The sequence below is a fragment of the Perca fluviatilis genome, chromosome 21 (assembly GCF_010015445.1).
Source record: "Perca fluviatilis chromosome 21, GENO_Pfluv_1.0, whole genome shotgun sequence".
In the NCBI taxonomy this organism is placed as follows: Eukaryota; Metazoa; Chordata; class Actinopteri; order Perciformes; family Percidae; genus Perca; species Perca fluviatilis.
Window position 1 is genome coordinate 6,858,827 of NC_053132.1, and position 15,942 is coordinate 6,874,768.

Consider the following 15,942-nt stretch of genomic DNA (forward strand, 5'->3'; position numbering starts at 1 on the left):
AGAAACTCAAATTTCAAATATAGGAACTTTGAAAATGGATAAAAATTTGACCCGAGGACAACAGGAGGTTTAAGAAATTAGTCTTAAAATAAAAGTGCATTGCCTGCTGTATATTTAGGTCTTTTATCCTCTGTGTCCTCTGTTGTTAGATTGATTACTTCAATAACCAGATCATTGTGGATTTGGTGGAGCAGCAGCATAAGGGCATCTTCTCTGTGCTGGATGAAGCCTGTATGAATGTGGGCAAAGTCACGGATGAGGTTTTCCTTCAAGGACTCAACGGCAAGCTGGCCAAACACGCCCACTACACCAGCCGCAAGGTAGGAAAGACTAAATACAGACTTCTTGTTATTTTAAAACGAACTAATAGAGAGTACAGGACTTTAGCTGCACAGCTTCTTTTGCTGAAGTCAAAGATTCAAATGCTGCCAGTCTGGTCTGTGATCTGTATCACACTTCACACTCTCCCCTCATGTTTCCTACCACAGTCACTGACCACACTTGTGTTAGTTACAGGACATTTACAATATTATTTTATACTGCTGAAGACAGACAAATCACAAATGTCAGTGTCTCAATTAGAGCTGCAACAATTTGGCGATTTGTCCGTTGACATCAAATTAATCGGCAACTATTTTGATAATCAGTTAATAATTTCAGTCATTTATCAAGTACCAACAATTAATCTATAATAAAAGCCTAATCTATATTTAAAAAAAAGTCTCAATGCTGAACATATCGTGACATATTTGATTTGTGTTTTAGAGTTGAAGTGTAGATTTTATTCATTCCTGACATCATTTGCAAATGTAATGTAATGAAACAAGCAAAACAATAAAATGAACAATAAAACATGAATATACAGTACAGGCCAAAAGTTTCCTTTTATTTTCATGACTATTTACATTGTAGATTCTCGCTGAAGGCATCAAAACTATGAATGAACACATGTGGAATTATGTACTTAACATAAAAGTGTGAAATACCTGAAAACGTCTTATATTCTAGTTTCTTCAAAGTAGCCACCCTTTGCTCTGATTACTGCTTTGCACACTCTTGGCATTCTCTTGATGAGCTTCAAGAGGTAGTCACCTGAAATGGTTTTCCAACAGTCTTGAAGGAGTTCCCAGAGATGCTTAGCACTTGTTGGCCCTTTTGCCTTCACTCTGCGGTCCAGCTTACCCCAAACCATCTTGATTGGGTTCAGGTCTGGTGACTGTGGAGGCCAGGTCATCTGGCACAGCACTCCATCAGTCTCCTTCTTGGTCAAATAGCCCTTACACAGCCTGGAGGTGTGTTTGGGGTCATTGTCCTGTTGAAAAATACATGATGGTCAAACTAAACGCAAACCGGATGGGATGGCATGTCGCTGCAGGATGCTGTGGTAGCCATTCTGGTTCAGTATGCCTTCAATTTTGAATAAATCCACAACAGTGTCACAAGCAAAGCACCCCCACACCATCACACCTCCTCCTCCATGCTTCAGGGTGGGAACCAGGCGTGTAGAATCCATCCGTTCACCTTTTCTACGTCGCACAAAGACACGGCGGTTGGAACCAAAAATCTCAAATTTGGACTCATCAGACCAAAGCACAGATTTCCACTAGTCTAATGTCCATTCCTTGTGTTTATTGGCCCAAACAAATCTCTTCTGCTTGTTGCCTCTCCTTAGCAGTGGTTTCCTAGCAGCTACTTGACCATGAAGGCCTGATTCACGCAGTCTCCTCTTAACAGTTCTTCTAGAGATGTGTCTGCTGCTAGAACTCTGTGTGACATTCATCTGGTCTCTAATCTGAGCTGCTGTTAACTTGCGATTTCCGAGGCTGGTGACTCGGATGAACTTATCCTCAGCAGCAGAGATGACTCTTGGTCTTCCTTTCCTGGGGCGGTCCTCATGTGAGCCAGTTTCGATGTAGAGCTTGATGGTTTTTGCGACTGCACTTGGGGACACATTCAAAGTTTTCGCAATTTTCCGGACTGACTGACCTTCATTCGTTAAAGTAATGATGGCCACTCGTTTCTCGATTGGTTCTTGCCATAATATGAATTCTAACAGTTGTCCAATAGGGCTGTCGGCTGTGTATCGACCTGACTTCTGCACAACACAACTGATGATCCCAACCCCATTAATAAGGGAAAAGAATTCCACTAATTAACCCTGACAAGGCACACCTGTGAAGTGAAAACCATTTCAGGTGACTACCTCATGAAGCTCATTGAGAGAACACCAAGGGTTTGCAGAGTTATCAAAAAAGCAAAGGGTGGCTACTTTGAGGAATCTAAAATATAAGACATGTTTTCAGTTATTTCACACTTTATTGTTAAGTACATAATTCCATATATGTTCCTTCATAGTTTTGATACCTTCAGTGAGAATCTACAATGTAAATAAAATAGAAAAGTTTATAGAAAATAAAGGAAACTTATTGAATGAGAAGGTGTGTCCAAACTTTTGGCCTGTACTGTAAACCTCAAGCAGTAGATCAGATTGTGGTGTTGCAGGATGTGGCTGTAGTAACCTGAGAACACCAGAGGGCAGTAAGTAACCATTAGCGCCTGAACATGATCCTGTTAGTGTTAATAATCAGGCAGGCTTGCTGTCTAATTCACTCTAATGGTCTGGACGTCCAGACAAAACATAAGCCAATTTACTTTGCTACTACTTTCACGGTTTCTGTTTGGGATCCGATGACTCTAGATAAGGTCAAAGTCACTCGTCATCACTGATCTGGGGTCAGCGTATTTCATTTGTTACGCAGATGTCGAACATGTTAAAATTTGTTTGGGACAGCTGAAAAGTAGATATTAAAACTCAGGAATGTTTATTTTAAATAACTGCGGTTTCTTGTACGGGCACAAGGGGGCATCAACTGTCAGAGAGAGCGAGAAGGTGTCTGACTCAACACTTTGCACAAGTGATGTCACTGCCAGCCAATGGGAGTATATGGAGCTGGTGCTTTGCTGTGTTTATAATGGGTGTTAGATGGAGAAGGAGGCAGGGAGGGAGGAGGTGAAAGGGAATGTATTTACAAATGTACATGAGGAGAACTAAGCAGAGAGCTGGGAAGAAGAGAGATGGTGATGCAGTGAAAATGAATGTCAAAATACATTTCTGGCCAGTGTACTGTAGATCAAAATACCTAAAGCAACAGGCTACAAAGTGATGCTAAGAAAGTCAATTCAGAGGCTTCCTGGAAACTACATGTTCCCATGCGATGCAAAAAAAAAGAATTAAAGTTCAAGGTGAATAAAGCACACCATGACAGGCAAACTGTGAATTAAGCAAGGTTGAGTCAAGATGAGGTAAAGCTTGTACTGGTGCTGCAGGGTGTATTGATCCGTGAAGCTCCCCTTTACTGCTATCATCCTGGAGTCGATATGCTCCCTGCTGTCGCCCCTCTGCTGCTCTCTGACCTGCTCCTCTACAGGACCTGGGAAACCAAGGGTTGGAACTTGCAGTGATCCAGCTGTTACTTCCTGGAACCAATATTGGTATAAATCAATATTAGCCACAGATCCTTTTTTTCTGTACTTTCTAGAGTCCTGTTGAATGGTAACATTAACATAATGGACTTTTTGTCAGGAAGTAGTGTAAATTGTTGGGGGCCTTAGTGGATCAGGGTATTTATTTAGGGAATAGATGGTGTGTATTGCCATTTAAATTAGCAGTCATGAAAGTTAATTTGGCTAGAGTGCCTTAGAGATAAGGCTTCTACTTTAAAAAAAAATATATATATATATATATATATAGAATACTCACAGCTAGTGTTTAAAATAGTTACTGCAGTACAAATTCAAAATACTGGAGAGAGTCGTCTCCCCTGCCCTCTCCTCCCCAGACTCAAAGTTCACGTTGGTTGCCAGGCTGAGACCGGAGCATCCACAACAGCCAGACATTACTACACAGCCCAGCGGAGTAGCTAACGTTAGGTGCTGGCTATATTGACAGTCATAAAAGCCAGTGCTCTGTACCCAACTGACAGACACACTTTTTCGGCTTAGCATTACGGTAGACACCGCTAAAAACACAACAACCGCGCCGTTTTTACGATGGTATCGTAATTTTTGAAACGATTCCAAGTAGGAATCGGTTCTCGATGCCCAACCCTAGTAGGAACCGCTAAATATAACACTACCTTGCCGTCTTCTCCAGCCGACTGAACACACTTTGTCTTAGAATTACGGCAATGATCGCTAAACACACTGCAAACTCATGGCCCTCCCAATTTACAGTCCCCCTCTCTTGGCTTAAAATAACTCACCGTTGTCGGCTACGCCCGCTGAACCGGCTACACGTTGTAAACAGCCGTGGCCCGCTTGCCTGGTCCTCCGGTAACGTTAGCAGAATGTTGAAATGACATAAAATGCCCGTCCCTAGTGGCTGTGATAAATTAGCCTGAAGCTAATGCTTACCTGTTCAGGAGGAAATTAGCCAACTCGGCGTCCTTTTGGGCTGTAAGCTGTCTCCATCTTTCAAATACATCTCCAATGTTTACCAGGGGGTTGTTACGTCTCTGGTCATGCATTGGTTAGAAACATGTAATTTTTTTTTTTTTTAGGTCGGGTAGAATCCATCTCCGTTGATCCTGTTTGTTTGCTGCTTTCATGGCTGTACTAACGTTACAGCTGTAGCGCGCTGGGTTTACGTGTTTACAGGTATATCTGGCAACCCGGCCTGGCTGACAAACTGGGCCGTTGATAACAACACACAGGCCATAACACAAACATTGGGGTCATTTTTGGATTTATAATAGTAAATATATTACATATTGGACCTTTAAAGTATTTATTAATGCACAATATCTGTCAATAATTCTAACTTCTCCTATGAAGATATGATTTATATTATTAAACTGTTATTCACGATTTAATTTATTCATTATCTGTTCACACACCAGCCTACACCAATTGGTGCCCACAGGAGTTAGTTGTTGACAAATGCATTAATAATTAGCAGGATGACTGTCATGTCTAATTAGTCATTTTTCTCTCAGCACCACTTAGTGGTCATAGTATTATTTGCAGTCTTTTTCACCCAGCACCCTATGATATTCTTATAGTAATACTGTCTCTGTATATTAGTGTGACCCCAAAATAGACATCCTAACCCACACTCATGATGCAAGTTAGCTCCAGGAAAAGTCCTGGAAATGTTGAGGCTTTGGGGGTACAAAGTGTACATGAGCTCTGCAGACTTTAAACACCCACGGTGGCTCTCCAGCCTCGTACAGTAGCTCACATCTGTGTGTGAAGGTTAGGAAAAAAAAGATGAAGTGCGAGAGAAGGGGAGAGAGGAAAAGAAGTTCACAGGGCGAGACTGTGAATTAAATATGAGAGGAAGAGCGAAATGTAAATCAAGGGACGGAAAATGTTTGAGGCATTCGGTAGGGGAGTATAAAAAGGAGGGCTAAACATGTAGTAAATTGTATTAGCACTTGTATTAGTGGTATTTTCCAGCATATTTTAAGGCTAAACTTATCAATATTTTCATATGAGCAATGGATCAAATGACTAGGTGGGTAATGTGAGGGGTTGCTTGTAGTGATAGAACCACAGCTCCCCTCGTTCCTTCGTTTTAGACTCTTGTAGCTCATTGTGTTTGGTTTTCCGGTCCACAAACTTCACTCTCATCAACTTCATTTCCAGCAGCAGCAGGCAGCTGTTTGTCAGTGAAAAAGCTCCAATACATCCACTGTGTAACATCTACCCAGCAGCAAACAGCAGGCAGACTAGCTGGTGAACACAGCGAAGCATTTAGCAGATAAAAAGACAGATATTTTTTTGCAGGAATTGGTGGAGAGACAAACAGCTATAATGTGAATTAATGTTAGACCTACATTTATCACGTGGCCAGACACACGACCTCAAATGAAAGCTAATGTTGCTCTGTGTGTAAATGAGCAAATTTGCTAACACAGTCGCCATAACAACTTTAAGATGATAAATTGTCCGATGTATTTACATTTTCACCCAGTTGGCCACAAAACGTTTTTTTAGCTTTCTTTTTAGTGCAGGGTTTTTTCAGTTCTTAAGCCACGAGTGCCCAGCAAATGCAACAGTGTCTAATTATTCATACTAAAGTCTTGGATTTACACATGCATTTTGTGAAGATTATCGCTGTTGCATCGTTAGGTTAGTGACATTAGACTGAAAGATGCTGTACTGTATGGTTGTATCTAAAACAAGACTGGAGAGCTTTGCGCGCCCCACTCATAGTTCGCATAAATGTCTCATTTTTAACAAAGTATGCCCTGAGAATAGTTTTATTAGTTTAGTTGTCATAATCACATAAATATTTTGCACACAGGGGCTTAATAAGAAAGAAAGAAAAGAGCTGTATATACATGATTTTGTATGGAAGTAGGATTTTTGGGAGTAAATGTCAGAAAACCGTCTTAAACTTACTCTTATAAAAATGATTTAGCACAAGCTTGTTACTTTATGAAGTACTGTAGTACTAAAAAAAAAAAAAAAAAAAAAAAAGATCTCAACACAAAGTCCAACTCAGTTGCCGAGCAACTCCGTCCACTGAGGAAAGACGGGCTAGTTGAAAGCTTCATAAATGAGTACTATGAATCAGACTTTTTGTATAGCTGCTGTTTCTGATGTCAATAATGGATCTTGAGTCCTGCTGCCGACACCGGCCTCTAACTGCCTCTGCCACCACAAAACAAACACAACATATATATTGAATATCATGCAATTTGATGAGAGCCTTACTGCCAAGAATTGAGGAGAGATGCATAGGAAGAGAGTGAGTCAGAGATCTATTCTAGGAGAGGTTTCTGTTACACAATCTGTGCTGTGTGTCTGCACTTATGTTCCCGCCCTCCTTCCAGCACTGAATGATGCTCTGTCTTTACTCGGTACACCTGCTCCTGTCCTGCCTGTTAACCCTGTAACCATTCATTCATTCACTAGATACTGCATGTGCGCAGAACATCACTCACCCATGACATGTGGCTGTCAAAGCATCCATACACACACATAGAGGCACATGTTGCCACAGTCCTTAAAAAGACCTTAAGATGTGTTTTAAGGTCTTTGTTAAAGAAGCAGAAGAGGACAGGAAGCATGTTTAGACCGCTAACTGATGCACTCTCTTGTGGCTTCTAGTCTGAGCTTCCACATCTCAATGTGTCATGTTGTTTAGCAGGCTCATGATGATAAATTCTTTTTACTGGCTTCCAGGCATCTCAGCCTTGTTATGAATTCATCAGATGCTTTTGATGCATTGGAGCTACAGGCTTGTTTTTACAGAGATGTCTTACCTAAAGAGAAACGCTTGAATCTGATGTGCTGCGGATTATTATTTTTTTTTCTTTTGCTTGTGCGTTGGTGCAGTAAGCTCCAGCTGTTTCCAGTTGTTTTCCATTAGGTTGTTAGAATCTTCACTTTCATCATGCTGAAATTGAACTTGTCTCATAAATGTTTTACTCTTGTTGGCCTGCCAGCAAACTGCACTTGAGTCGCGCAGCATTTCATTCTATTTTTAGGTCATAGCACCACGACTAAACTGGCTGGTTATTTTTCTTCTCTTTGTCTTTGTTGCCCGATTGTAGATTTGTCCTCTCAAACAATGGATGGAGCCATAGAGCTCCATTGTTCGAAAAACTATTAAAAACACATTTCTTCTGCTCTCACTATGTGTGTAGGTGCACAGATAGTGAAGACTGCAGTTGGACTTTGCAGTTTTGAACACGCTTCTCAGCTGCAGAAATGTATTATTGCGGGCAAGCTGCACTTTGCCGCTGCTTGGTGTGTTTTAGGCGCTACTCACCTCCTTCACTCCCTTATCCCAACACTCTCCTTGTCTCATGTTTGTTCTTTGATCTTCCCAGATGTCCATTTTTAACTTTTAATTATTTGCTGACACAGTAGTTTCAATTGGCGCGCCCATCCTGGCTGGCTGCTTCATTTCCTGCCTCTCCCTACTTTCTCTTCAGTTTGTTTTCTTGAACGATCCGTCCTTCAGTAGCCCTCTGTTGTCTTCACTTCCTCATTCAGTTTTTTGTTGAATTTTCTCGTCTGCCTCCAAATCTACTTTTCACTAGTGTCTCAGCAGCATGTGGCGGGTACAGATGCAGCACACTACTGTAATGGGATATGATGTTAGTGTGTGTGCATGTGCTGCCACATGTATGAATGCATGTAGGGGGGTCTGCGCTAAGTGGTAAAGCTTTTAGGGGCCATGTGTTGGTGATGCTAATCACCGAGATATTCTGCTCATTAGCTCAAGGGAGGCGCAAGGTCAGCAATAGGAGCAAGGACACATGGGGGAGTATAATTGATCGCTATTAGAGCACAGAGCTGTGGATACATGAAGCAGCCAGCAGTTCAGGGAGTTGTACTCTGGGGCGTAATTTCCACTTTTAAAAAATCCAGTTTGTGTCCCCCCCCACACACACACACACACATACATGCTTTCAAATTCATTTGATATTATTTTATTTATACGTCTTGGTGATCAGCCCCTATTTTAAACAATTAACAAAAAAATAAAATCGTATACGTAGTTTAGAACAATTTTTTCTCTAAGAATTTATCATTATGATCAAATTATTTATTTCCTGGATTTTGTATCACGATAGTTCCTAAACTTATGTAGAAATGCAGGAAATGGGATTCAGATATAAAAAGAAAAATGTTTTGGCGGAGGACCCCCAGACCCCCTGTTTTGTGTACAATATATTGTTGTTTTTTTTAATCGTCATCGCGATATCAGCTGGCACAACAAGCACATTGCGGAAGGCTGCGACATATCGCAATAGACACTGATTTTTGGTGTTAGTTGAAAGATAATGTCAGGAGATAATATCTGGAAATAGTAATGCCATTCTTTTGTCATGTTGCCTTTTATATTCAACTCAATGTTCACTTTTTTTTCAATAAAATGTTGGAAATGATTTCTTTTGATTTGTTTTAAATTCATTTTTTAGCAGAATACAGAAATGCAGCAGAACCGAGTACACTCTAATATCTGTTTATTTATCGCAAGTAATATCGTTATCGCGATATTCAACAATATTATCGCATATTTTCCTCATATCGTGCAGCCCTGGTCTGGAGTGAGGATTCAGCTCGATACTCAGTGTTTTAATACCCTGACAGCTGCAGCTCGGTGCATTGGGCATGAAATGCAAAACCCATCTCCTCATCTGCCGCCTGGATCAGCTCCCATGGTACCCGCTGTGAGTTCCTGACCGGTTTGGAGACAGTCAGACGCTGCTCATCGGGAGGTCTGGCTTGTGCCCTCGTACTGTAGATGAGATGGCTGTTTTGGTCCTGGGGCTAGAGCGGGAGGGCACAGGTGGCAAACAGGATTGTTGGAAAAGGGATTGCAGGAGAGAAGTGGATAGGAGTTGGGCAGAGTCAGATAGAGGTGGTAGTGTCAAAACAATCTACGTACAGTGTGCGCACAACAAAAAGTTGATTTGTTCTACCAGAGAGAAGTCTACCAACCAACACGTTTCCTTTTGTGTGTACAGAGGGCTGGCTGAAGTGTCAGAAAGTGTTTGGGGTGTGTTGTAAAGCTGTCCTCGCACGTCTGAGATTACAAACTGACTGGTAGAGAAAACAGTTGACTTTGCCAGGCCTAGTTCAGGGAATAATGATGGAGATTTAATCATAAAATGACCACATAGTGAAACATTCACTTTGTATTTTAGGGTAAAATAATTTACACTTGTCACATTGTTGAAAGGATCGAGATTCGGGGCCAGTTCACCCAAATTACAATAACTTAATTTACACCCAGTAGTAGAAGTATCTAATCATTACTAGTGGGCAATATGAATGCAATCTGTAATTTTAAATAAAGTTAATTTTCTGATTAATTAGACAACATAACCAGATTGAGTTTTCCCTTATCCAATAAATGAATGACCTGACAAATTAGGATATTGTATCACATTGTTTCAACAATCCTTTCAATTAGGGCTTCACAATTAATCGCATAATCAAAATCGCGATGTGGACTAGTGCTTTATCCAAATCGCAGGGGGGTGCAATATTTGTTAAAGGCAAAATATGTGTCAAACCATTTTGAATTAAGTATTATAGTGCTGCAGAGATGTCACAGCCTACAAATCGCATCCTACAGACAAAATAAAAAAACCTTTGTTTGGTACAGATCTTTGCAAAAATCACACTATAATCATTGAATTTTTTAAATTTTAATATTTGTTAATGGAAGTGATAATGATGATAATGATACAAAAATTATCATTATCAATATCGTGATTTATATCGCAATATCAGTCAAAAATAATTGCAATTAGATATTTTCAATGAAATACTGCCATTAAACTGCTTATTGATTAAGCCGGACTGGCCTAATTGACAAGATATTAACAAGATAGCTATACCACGGTATAAATACAGTAGTACGGCATATCTCTCATACATTTCTTTCGCTAACCACAAACAGACAATTTCGTAATGGCTAAAATGAAAAGTTTGGCTGCTCTCTGGTTAATGTGCTCTCTGCAGCTGGTGTCTGTATTCAGAGAAGAAGAAGAGAAGAAGAATCAAAGATGGTTTATGAGTGAAAAGACGAATCACTCTGTAACACCGCTGTACGACTGAAAGTTAGTTACACCCAGTTTAGTCTATATCCTTGACGTTCCACTTCCGGGATTGCTCCGGTGCCGCAGGAAATGTGTTTTCCGTTGGAATTTTAAATTTGGTGGACTTATGAGGACTATTGTTGACTGCTCCTCAGATCTCTGCAGGGTAAATTGAGACAGCTAGCTACTATCTGTCCAATCTGAGTTTTCTCTGTCACGACTATTTTGCAGCGGCTCTGTGGAGCTTAGCGCCACCCATGACGATTCTGATTGGTTTAAAGAAATGCCATTAAACCAGAGCACATTTTCCTCCCATCCCCGAATGCTATGGGGAGTAGCCAGAAGCGCGCTTTGCAGGAGGGTCTGGCAAAGCGAGACTACACCCAGTTAAACTTAGATTCAGATCACATCAACATTTTAATCTAATCGACTTCATAGTGGTGAATCTGGACTTCCAGTATTTGGAGTAAGTAACTTGTAATGTAATGGGCTACATTAAATAGGCTGCCACTAAACGTGTTTCTGCTTCTCAGCAAACAAAAGGTGGTTAGACATCCTTGAGTTGTGGTTATTTACAAATGTTAAAAAGGTAATGTTGTAAGGTAAATTCTAATTCCATAAGTGGATTCAGTACATCACTGCTCAGGGCTTATGTTAAACTTCAGATTTTTTTGGTGTGTGGCATTTTTAGGCCTTTATTTAACAGGACAGCTGAAGACATGAAAGGGGAGAGAGAGGGGGGAATGACATGCAGCAAAGGTCTGCAGGTCAGAGTCGAACCCGGGCCTGCTACGTCGAGGAGTAAACCTCTATATATGGGCGCCCTCTCTACCAACTGAGCTATCTGGGCGCCCCACTGCTACATGTTTTGCACAACAAATGAATATGAGGCAGAAACAAAACCTGCTCTGTGCTTCAATTTCTATAGTTAAAGTGAAGAGTGGTTGTGGTAATCTGTGTCTTTTTTTTTCTGCAAACAAAAACCTTAAGACACGCCGGGGTAATGAGAGCCAAAGGTGAACATGTTTTCCGGTGTTAGAGTGCCTTCCTGTCACTCTAACACCGGGCGCTGTGCTACAGTGTGTACCTGAGACAGTCGGTCCACAGTTTTTCTCATTATTTTGTCTCTCGCCTTCTCACCTCACAGCTTCCTCTGTTCACATATTTCCTGTTTTTCTCTGCAACTCATGTTACTGTCTCCCCTCTCTCTGCTCTGTTCTGCCTTTCTCTTTATTATATTTAATAAAAGCCTAACATCCCTTCGCCCCTTTTTGCTTCACTGCATCTCCTGCTCAAGCCAATTATTTTTCTTCATGCGGTGCCTTGCTCCTCTTTCTGTCTTACCTCAGTCTTGTTTCTGTGTCTCACTGTGCCTGAAACCTCTTTGTCTCTCCTTAATTAATCTCTTGATTTGGCCATCAGGCTATCAGTCATTTCTACTCTACAGACAATCCATTTTCAGTTGAGAGAAGAGGGTGATTTGATGGCTGTTTAGGACTGAATTATTATTTCGCTGTTGCAACTTTTTGAAAAGATTCCTTTGTTTGTATGTGGTAGAGCTGAAACCATGAGTTGATTAATGGATAAGTCGAGCGACAGAAGAGTAATCGGCAACTATTTTGATAATTGATTATTCATTTAAGAAAAATGCTGGTCCCAGCTTCTCAGATGTGAGGATTATCTGCTTTTCTCTATCTCATTTAATTGTAACCGTCTTTGGGTTTTGGACTGCTGCGACTTGATGACCACGATCGCCTTTAGGGCTTTTAGGAAATTGTAAACTGCAGCATTCTTCGCTGTGTGCTGACATTTCCATAGGCCAAACAAATTTATCTGAGAAATAATCATGCTACTGGTATTTTATATTATTTTATAGGTTTTGCAGGTCCTGGGATTGCTTGCTGAATTTTCTCTTATTCGGCACCGTCCCTGCTTTACATTCATGTAGTAGTCCGCCTGAAGCTGCTCAGTGTTTTACTGCCTGAATTAGCTTTACTAGCATCTCCACAACTACTGTGGGTTACGTGTGTTGCTCCAGGGTTATTTTAAAGGGAGGGCCTTCCTGCACTGATTTAGTTTAGTTCAGCTGCTGGTGTCGGGGGGGTCGACTGGCCACCATTAAGTTTCCGTTCTACCCGTCTAAACTTGTTTGATAATAATACCAATATTAATACTGAACCAATATATTTGCTGTTTAATAAAAAAAAGTCTTAAAATAAAAACTCTTAATATAAGTGGGTCTCTCTCTCGCCTGTTTGCTCATCCTTATATCCCTCCCATCCTCATTCATTCTGACCTTGTTCTGTTTCTATTCATTTGCCCTCCCTACACACACACACACACACACACACACACATGCACGCGCGTGCGCACATACATACATACATACATACATACATACATACATACATACATACATACGGCGATCTCCATCACCTCTTTAGTGTTAACACTAGGCTGAAGCCCAAACACAGTGGTGCTAACAATAAAGCTGCCAAGTTGTGTGTGTGTGTGTGTGTGTGTGTGTGTGTGTGTGTGTGTGTGGCGTTGGGGTGTGACTGATTGTGATGGATGAGGGGCAGTGCGACTTCCAGCAGGCTGTCTGTCTGATAGCGCATCTGTTTGTCTCTCTTCTCTGTTTGTTTGTGTGCATTCTTGTATTTGTTTCCTGCAAGTCTGTGTGTGTGTGTGTGTGTGTGTGTGTGTGTGTGTGTGTGTGTGTGTGTGTGTGTGTGTGTGTGTGTGTGTGTGTGTGTGTGTGTGTGTGTGTGTGTGTGTGTGTGTGTGTGTGTGTGTGTGTGTGTGTGTGTGTGTGTGTGTGTGTGTGTGTGTGTGTGTGTGTGTGTTTTATTTCCAAAATAGATGTATTAATCTTGAGACAGTCAAATCCCCATACAGGTTTGCTATTAAGATCCTGAGGATTAAGACCGTATTGAAACAGTGTTTGGAGCTCTAAAGCTCTACATTATAGAAAGTGTTGCTAACTGTGAACATTAAATATTCTTTTTTAATAACACATTACTGCTGGCAGTAAAAAACAGAGAATATTACTGGAAGCACTTCAATGCCTCAGTAGTTTTCTGAAGTGCCAGGTGGTAAATAGTTTTGTGATTTAAATGAGGAATATCACTTGGATTTACTGTGAGGCCCTGCGTGGTTTTGATTCAGGCTTTGGATCTGAATCAAGGCTGAATGAATCATTCAGCACTCTAAAGTAAATCTGTCCGTTTCTGTGAGGCTTTTATTGTGTTTGCAATATTTCATCTCATACGGGATTGTTCCTTCTTTCACTGTCGGTGTCATTGTCTGATAGTATGTGTGCGAGAGCACTCTGATGAGTCATTCAATATTTTCACAAAGACCCAAAGTAATGGAACACACCGTGTTGGCTCGGCTGACAGAAATAGCATCTAGGTGGAAGGAAATGTGACTGTAAAAGTTTTATTTGTTCGCTGTGTTTGCTTCCTTGCATCCCTTCTGTTCCTTCACACAACTGCCCATTTTGACTCTGAGTCAACATCTCTGTGTTTGTCATTTGTCAGTTTTCGTCAGTGCAGTTAATTAACGGGTTTTGAACATTTATTACTGTCGTGTTTCTGCTTCTCAGCCAACAAACGGTGGTTAGACATCCTTGAGTTGTGGTTATTTCAGCCTTCAGTTACTTACAAATGTTGAAAGGTAAATTCCGATTCAATAAGTGGATTCAGTACTTCACTGCTCAGGGCTTTTGTTAAACATCATGGCCACATGTGGCCTGAATACACTGCTACATATTTTGCACAATAAATGAATATGAGGCAGAAAAAAACCTGCTCTGTGCTTCAATTTCTGTAGTTACAGTGAAGAGTGGTTGTGGTAATCTGTATCTCTTCTCTGCAAACAAAAACCTTAAGAGACGTCGGGATAATGAGAGCCAAAGGTGAAAATGTTTCCCGGTGTTAGTTTCTTCCTGTCACTTTTTTTTTTTTTTTATTACTTTATTGTAGTGCTTTCCAAATCCAACCACATGTTGTTACATATTTTTTCCTTTTGCACTTCAATTTTTTACAGTCTTATATTATTTAATAACACAAAAAAAACATAAAAAAAACAAGGCTAGAAAAACAAAAACAATAAAAAAAAATAAAAAAATACAAATAAAAACGTTATGTGAATGTGTGTACGTGCATGTGTGCTTGTGTATGCTCTTGTTTATGTATGTGTGAATGTGTGTGCGTGTATGTGCATGTGGATGCACTACAACCTATATCAAGCCATTGAAATACTTCGTTATTTTATGTTATGTGTTTGGGATATATTTTCTTCCACTTTTCTAAGCTATTACTAGCTATGAAAGTGAGCTTTTCCATTTCTAATACTTGTTCTATTGTGTTATACCATAGATATAATTCTGGTGCTTTTGGTTGTTTCCATGTCCTTGTCAGTTGTTTCAGTGCAGTAAGACGTAGCATATTAAAAATATTTCGATCCTTCGCTTTTATCTTACATTGTATGTTGATACCTAAACAATTTTCTAATGTCAGGGATTCTTTAATATCTATAATTTCTTTCATGGCCTTTTCTACCGCTTCCCAAAAGCTCTTTATTACTGGACATGTAAAAAATATATGCGTATGATTTGCTTTATTTTCCCCGCATTCTCTCCAGCAACCAGCTCCTGCTGCTGGAGACATTTTTCCCATGATATGGGGTGTAAAAATAATCTTCCTGTCACTTTAAAGGGTAACTACCGTTTTTGTTCAACCTGGATCCTATTTTCCTATGTTTTTGTGTCTAAGTGAGTGATGGGAACAACAATCTTTGACATTGGTCCAGTATTAAGCAAGATCGCTGCAGTCGCTGCGGCGAAACAAGCTACAGAGTAAGTTAATAGGACAATTGTCCAGCTTGTATTTCCCTTCACGAGCGTGCTTGTTTTGCCACTGACAGGCTCAGATTAATATTCTTAGTGTCTGATAACATTATGGAAAGGATCCCTTCAGAGATAGACCTTTTAAAACCTCTTTGAGACCTTTCTGTTTAACCATAAACAGATCTGAAGTCGCTAGCTCTAAACCCACCAGACTCCATTTAAAAAAGCCATACTTTTAGCATGTATAGAGTCAACATATTGTCACATGTAAATCGGTAAACTGTGTGTTTATTTCAACCAAAACTAGAGTTGTGATGGTTGGAAAAGTGGAAGGACGACCCAGAACGGCTTTTCATAGTTTTATTTTGTTTCTGTCGACTTTGAATGAAGTGTTTTTTACGATGCTAAAATTACTGTTTTTTTTTTGTTGTTTTTTTTACATGGAGTCTGGTGGGTTTAGCAAACGCAATTTTGCGGATGTTTTTATCTTTAAAAAAAGGATCTTACCCTTTAACAGAAATG

General features: G+C 40.3%; 1 protein-coding gene across 1 annotated transcript in view; it reads left to right on the forward strand.

The window, feature by feature from the left end:
• myo1d (myosin 1D) overlaps positions 1-15,942 on the forward strand; it is a 117,652-nt gene that overhangs the window by 39,669 nt on the left and 62,041 nt on the right. Inside the window, exon 11 of the mRNA XM_039788246.1 lies at positions 150-320. Coding sequence (XP_039644180.1) covers positions 150-320 — 171 coding nt within the window. The remainder of the gene's footprint in view (positions 1-149; positions 321-15,942) is intronic.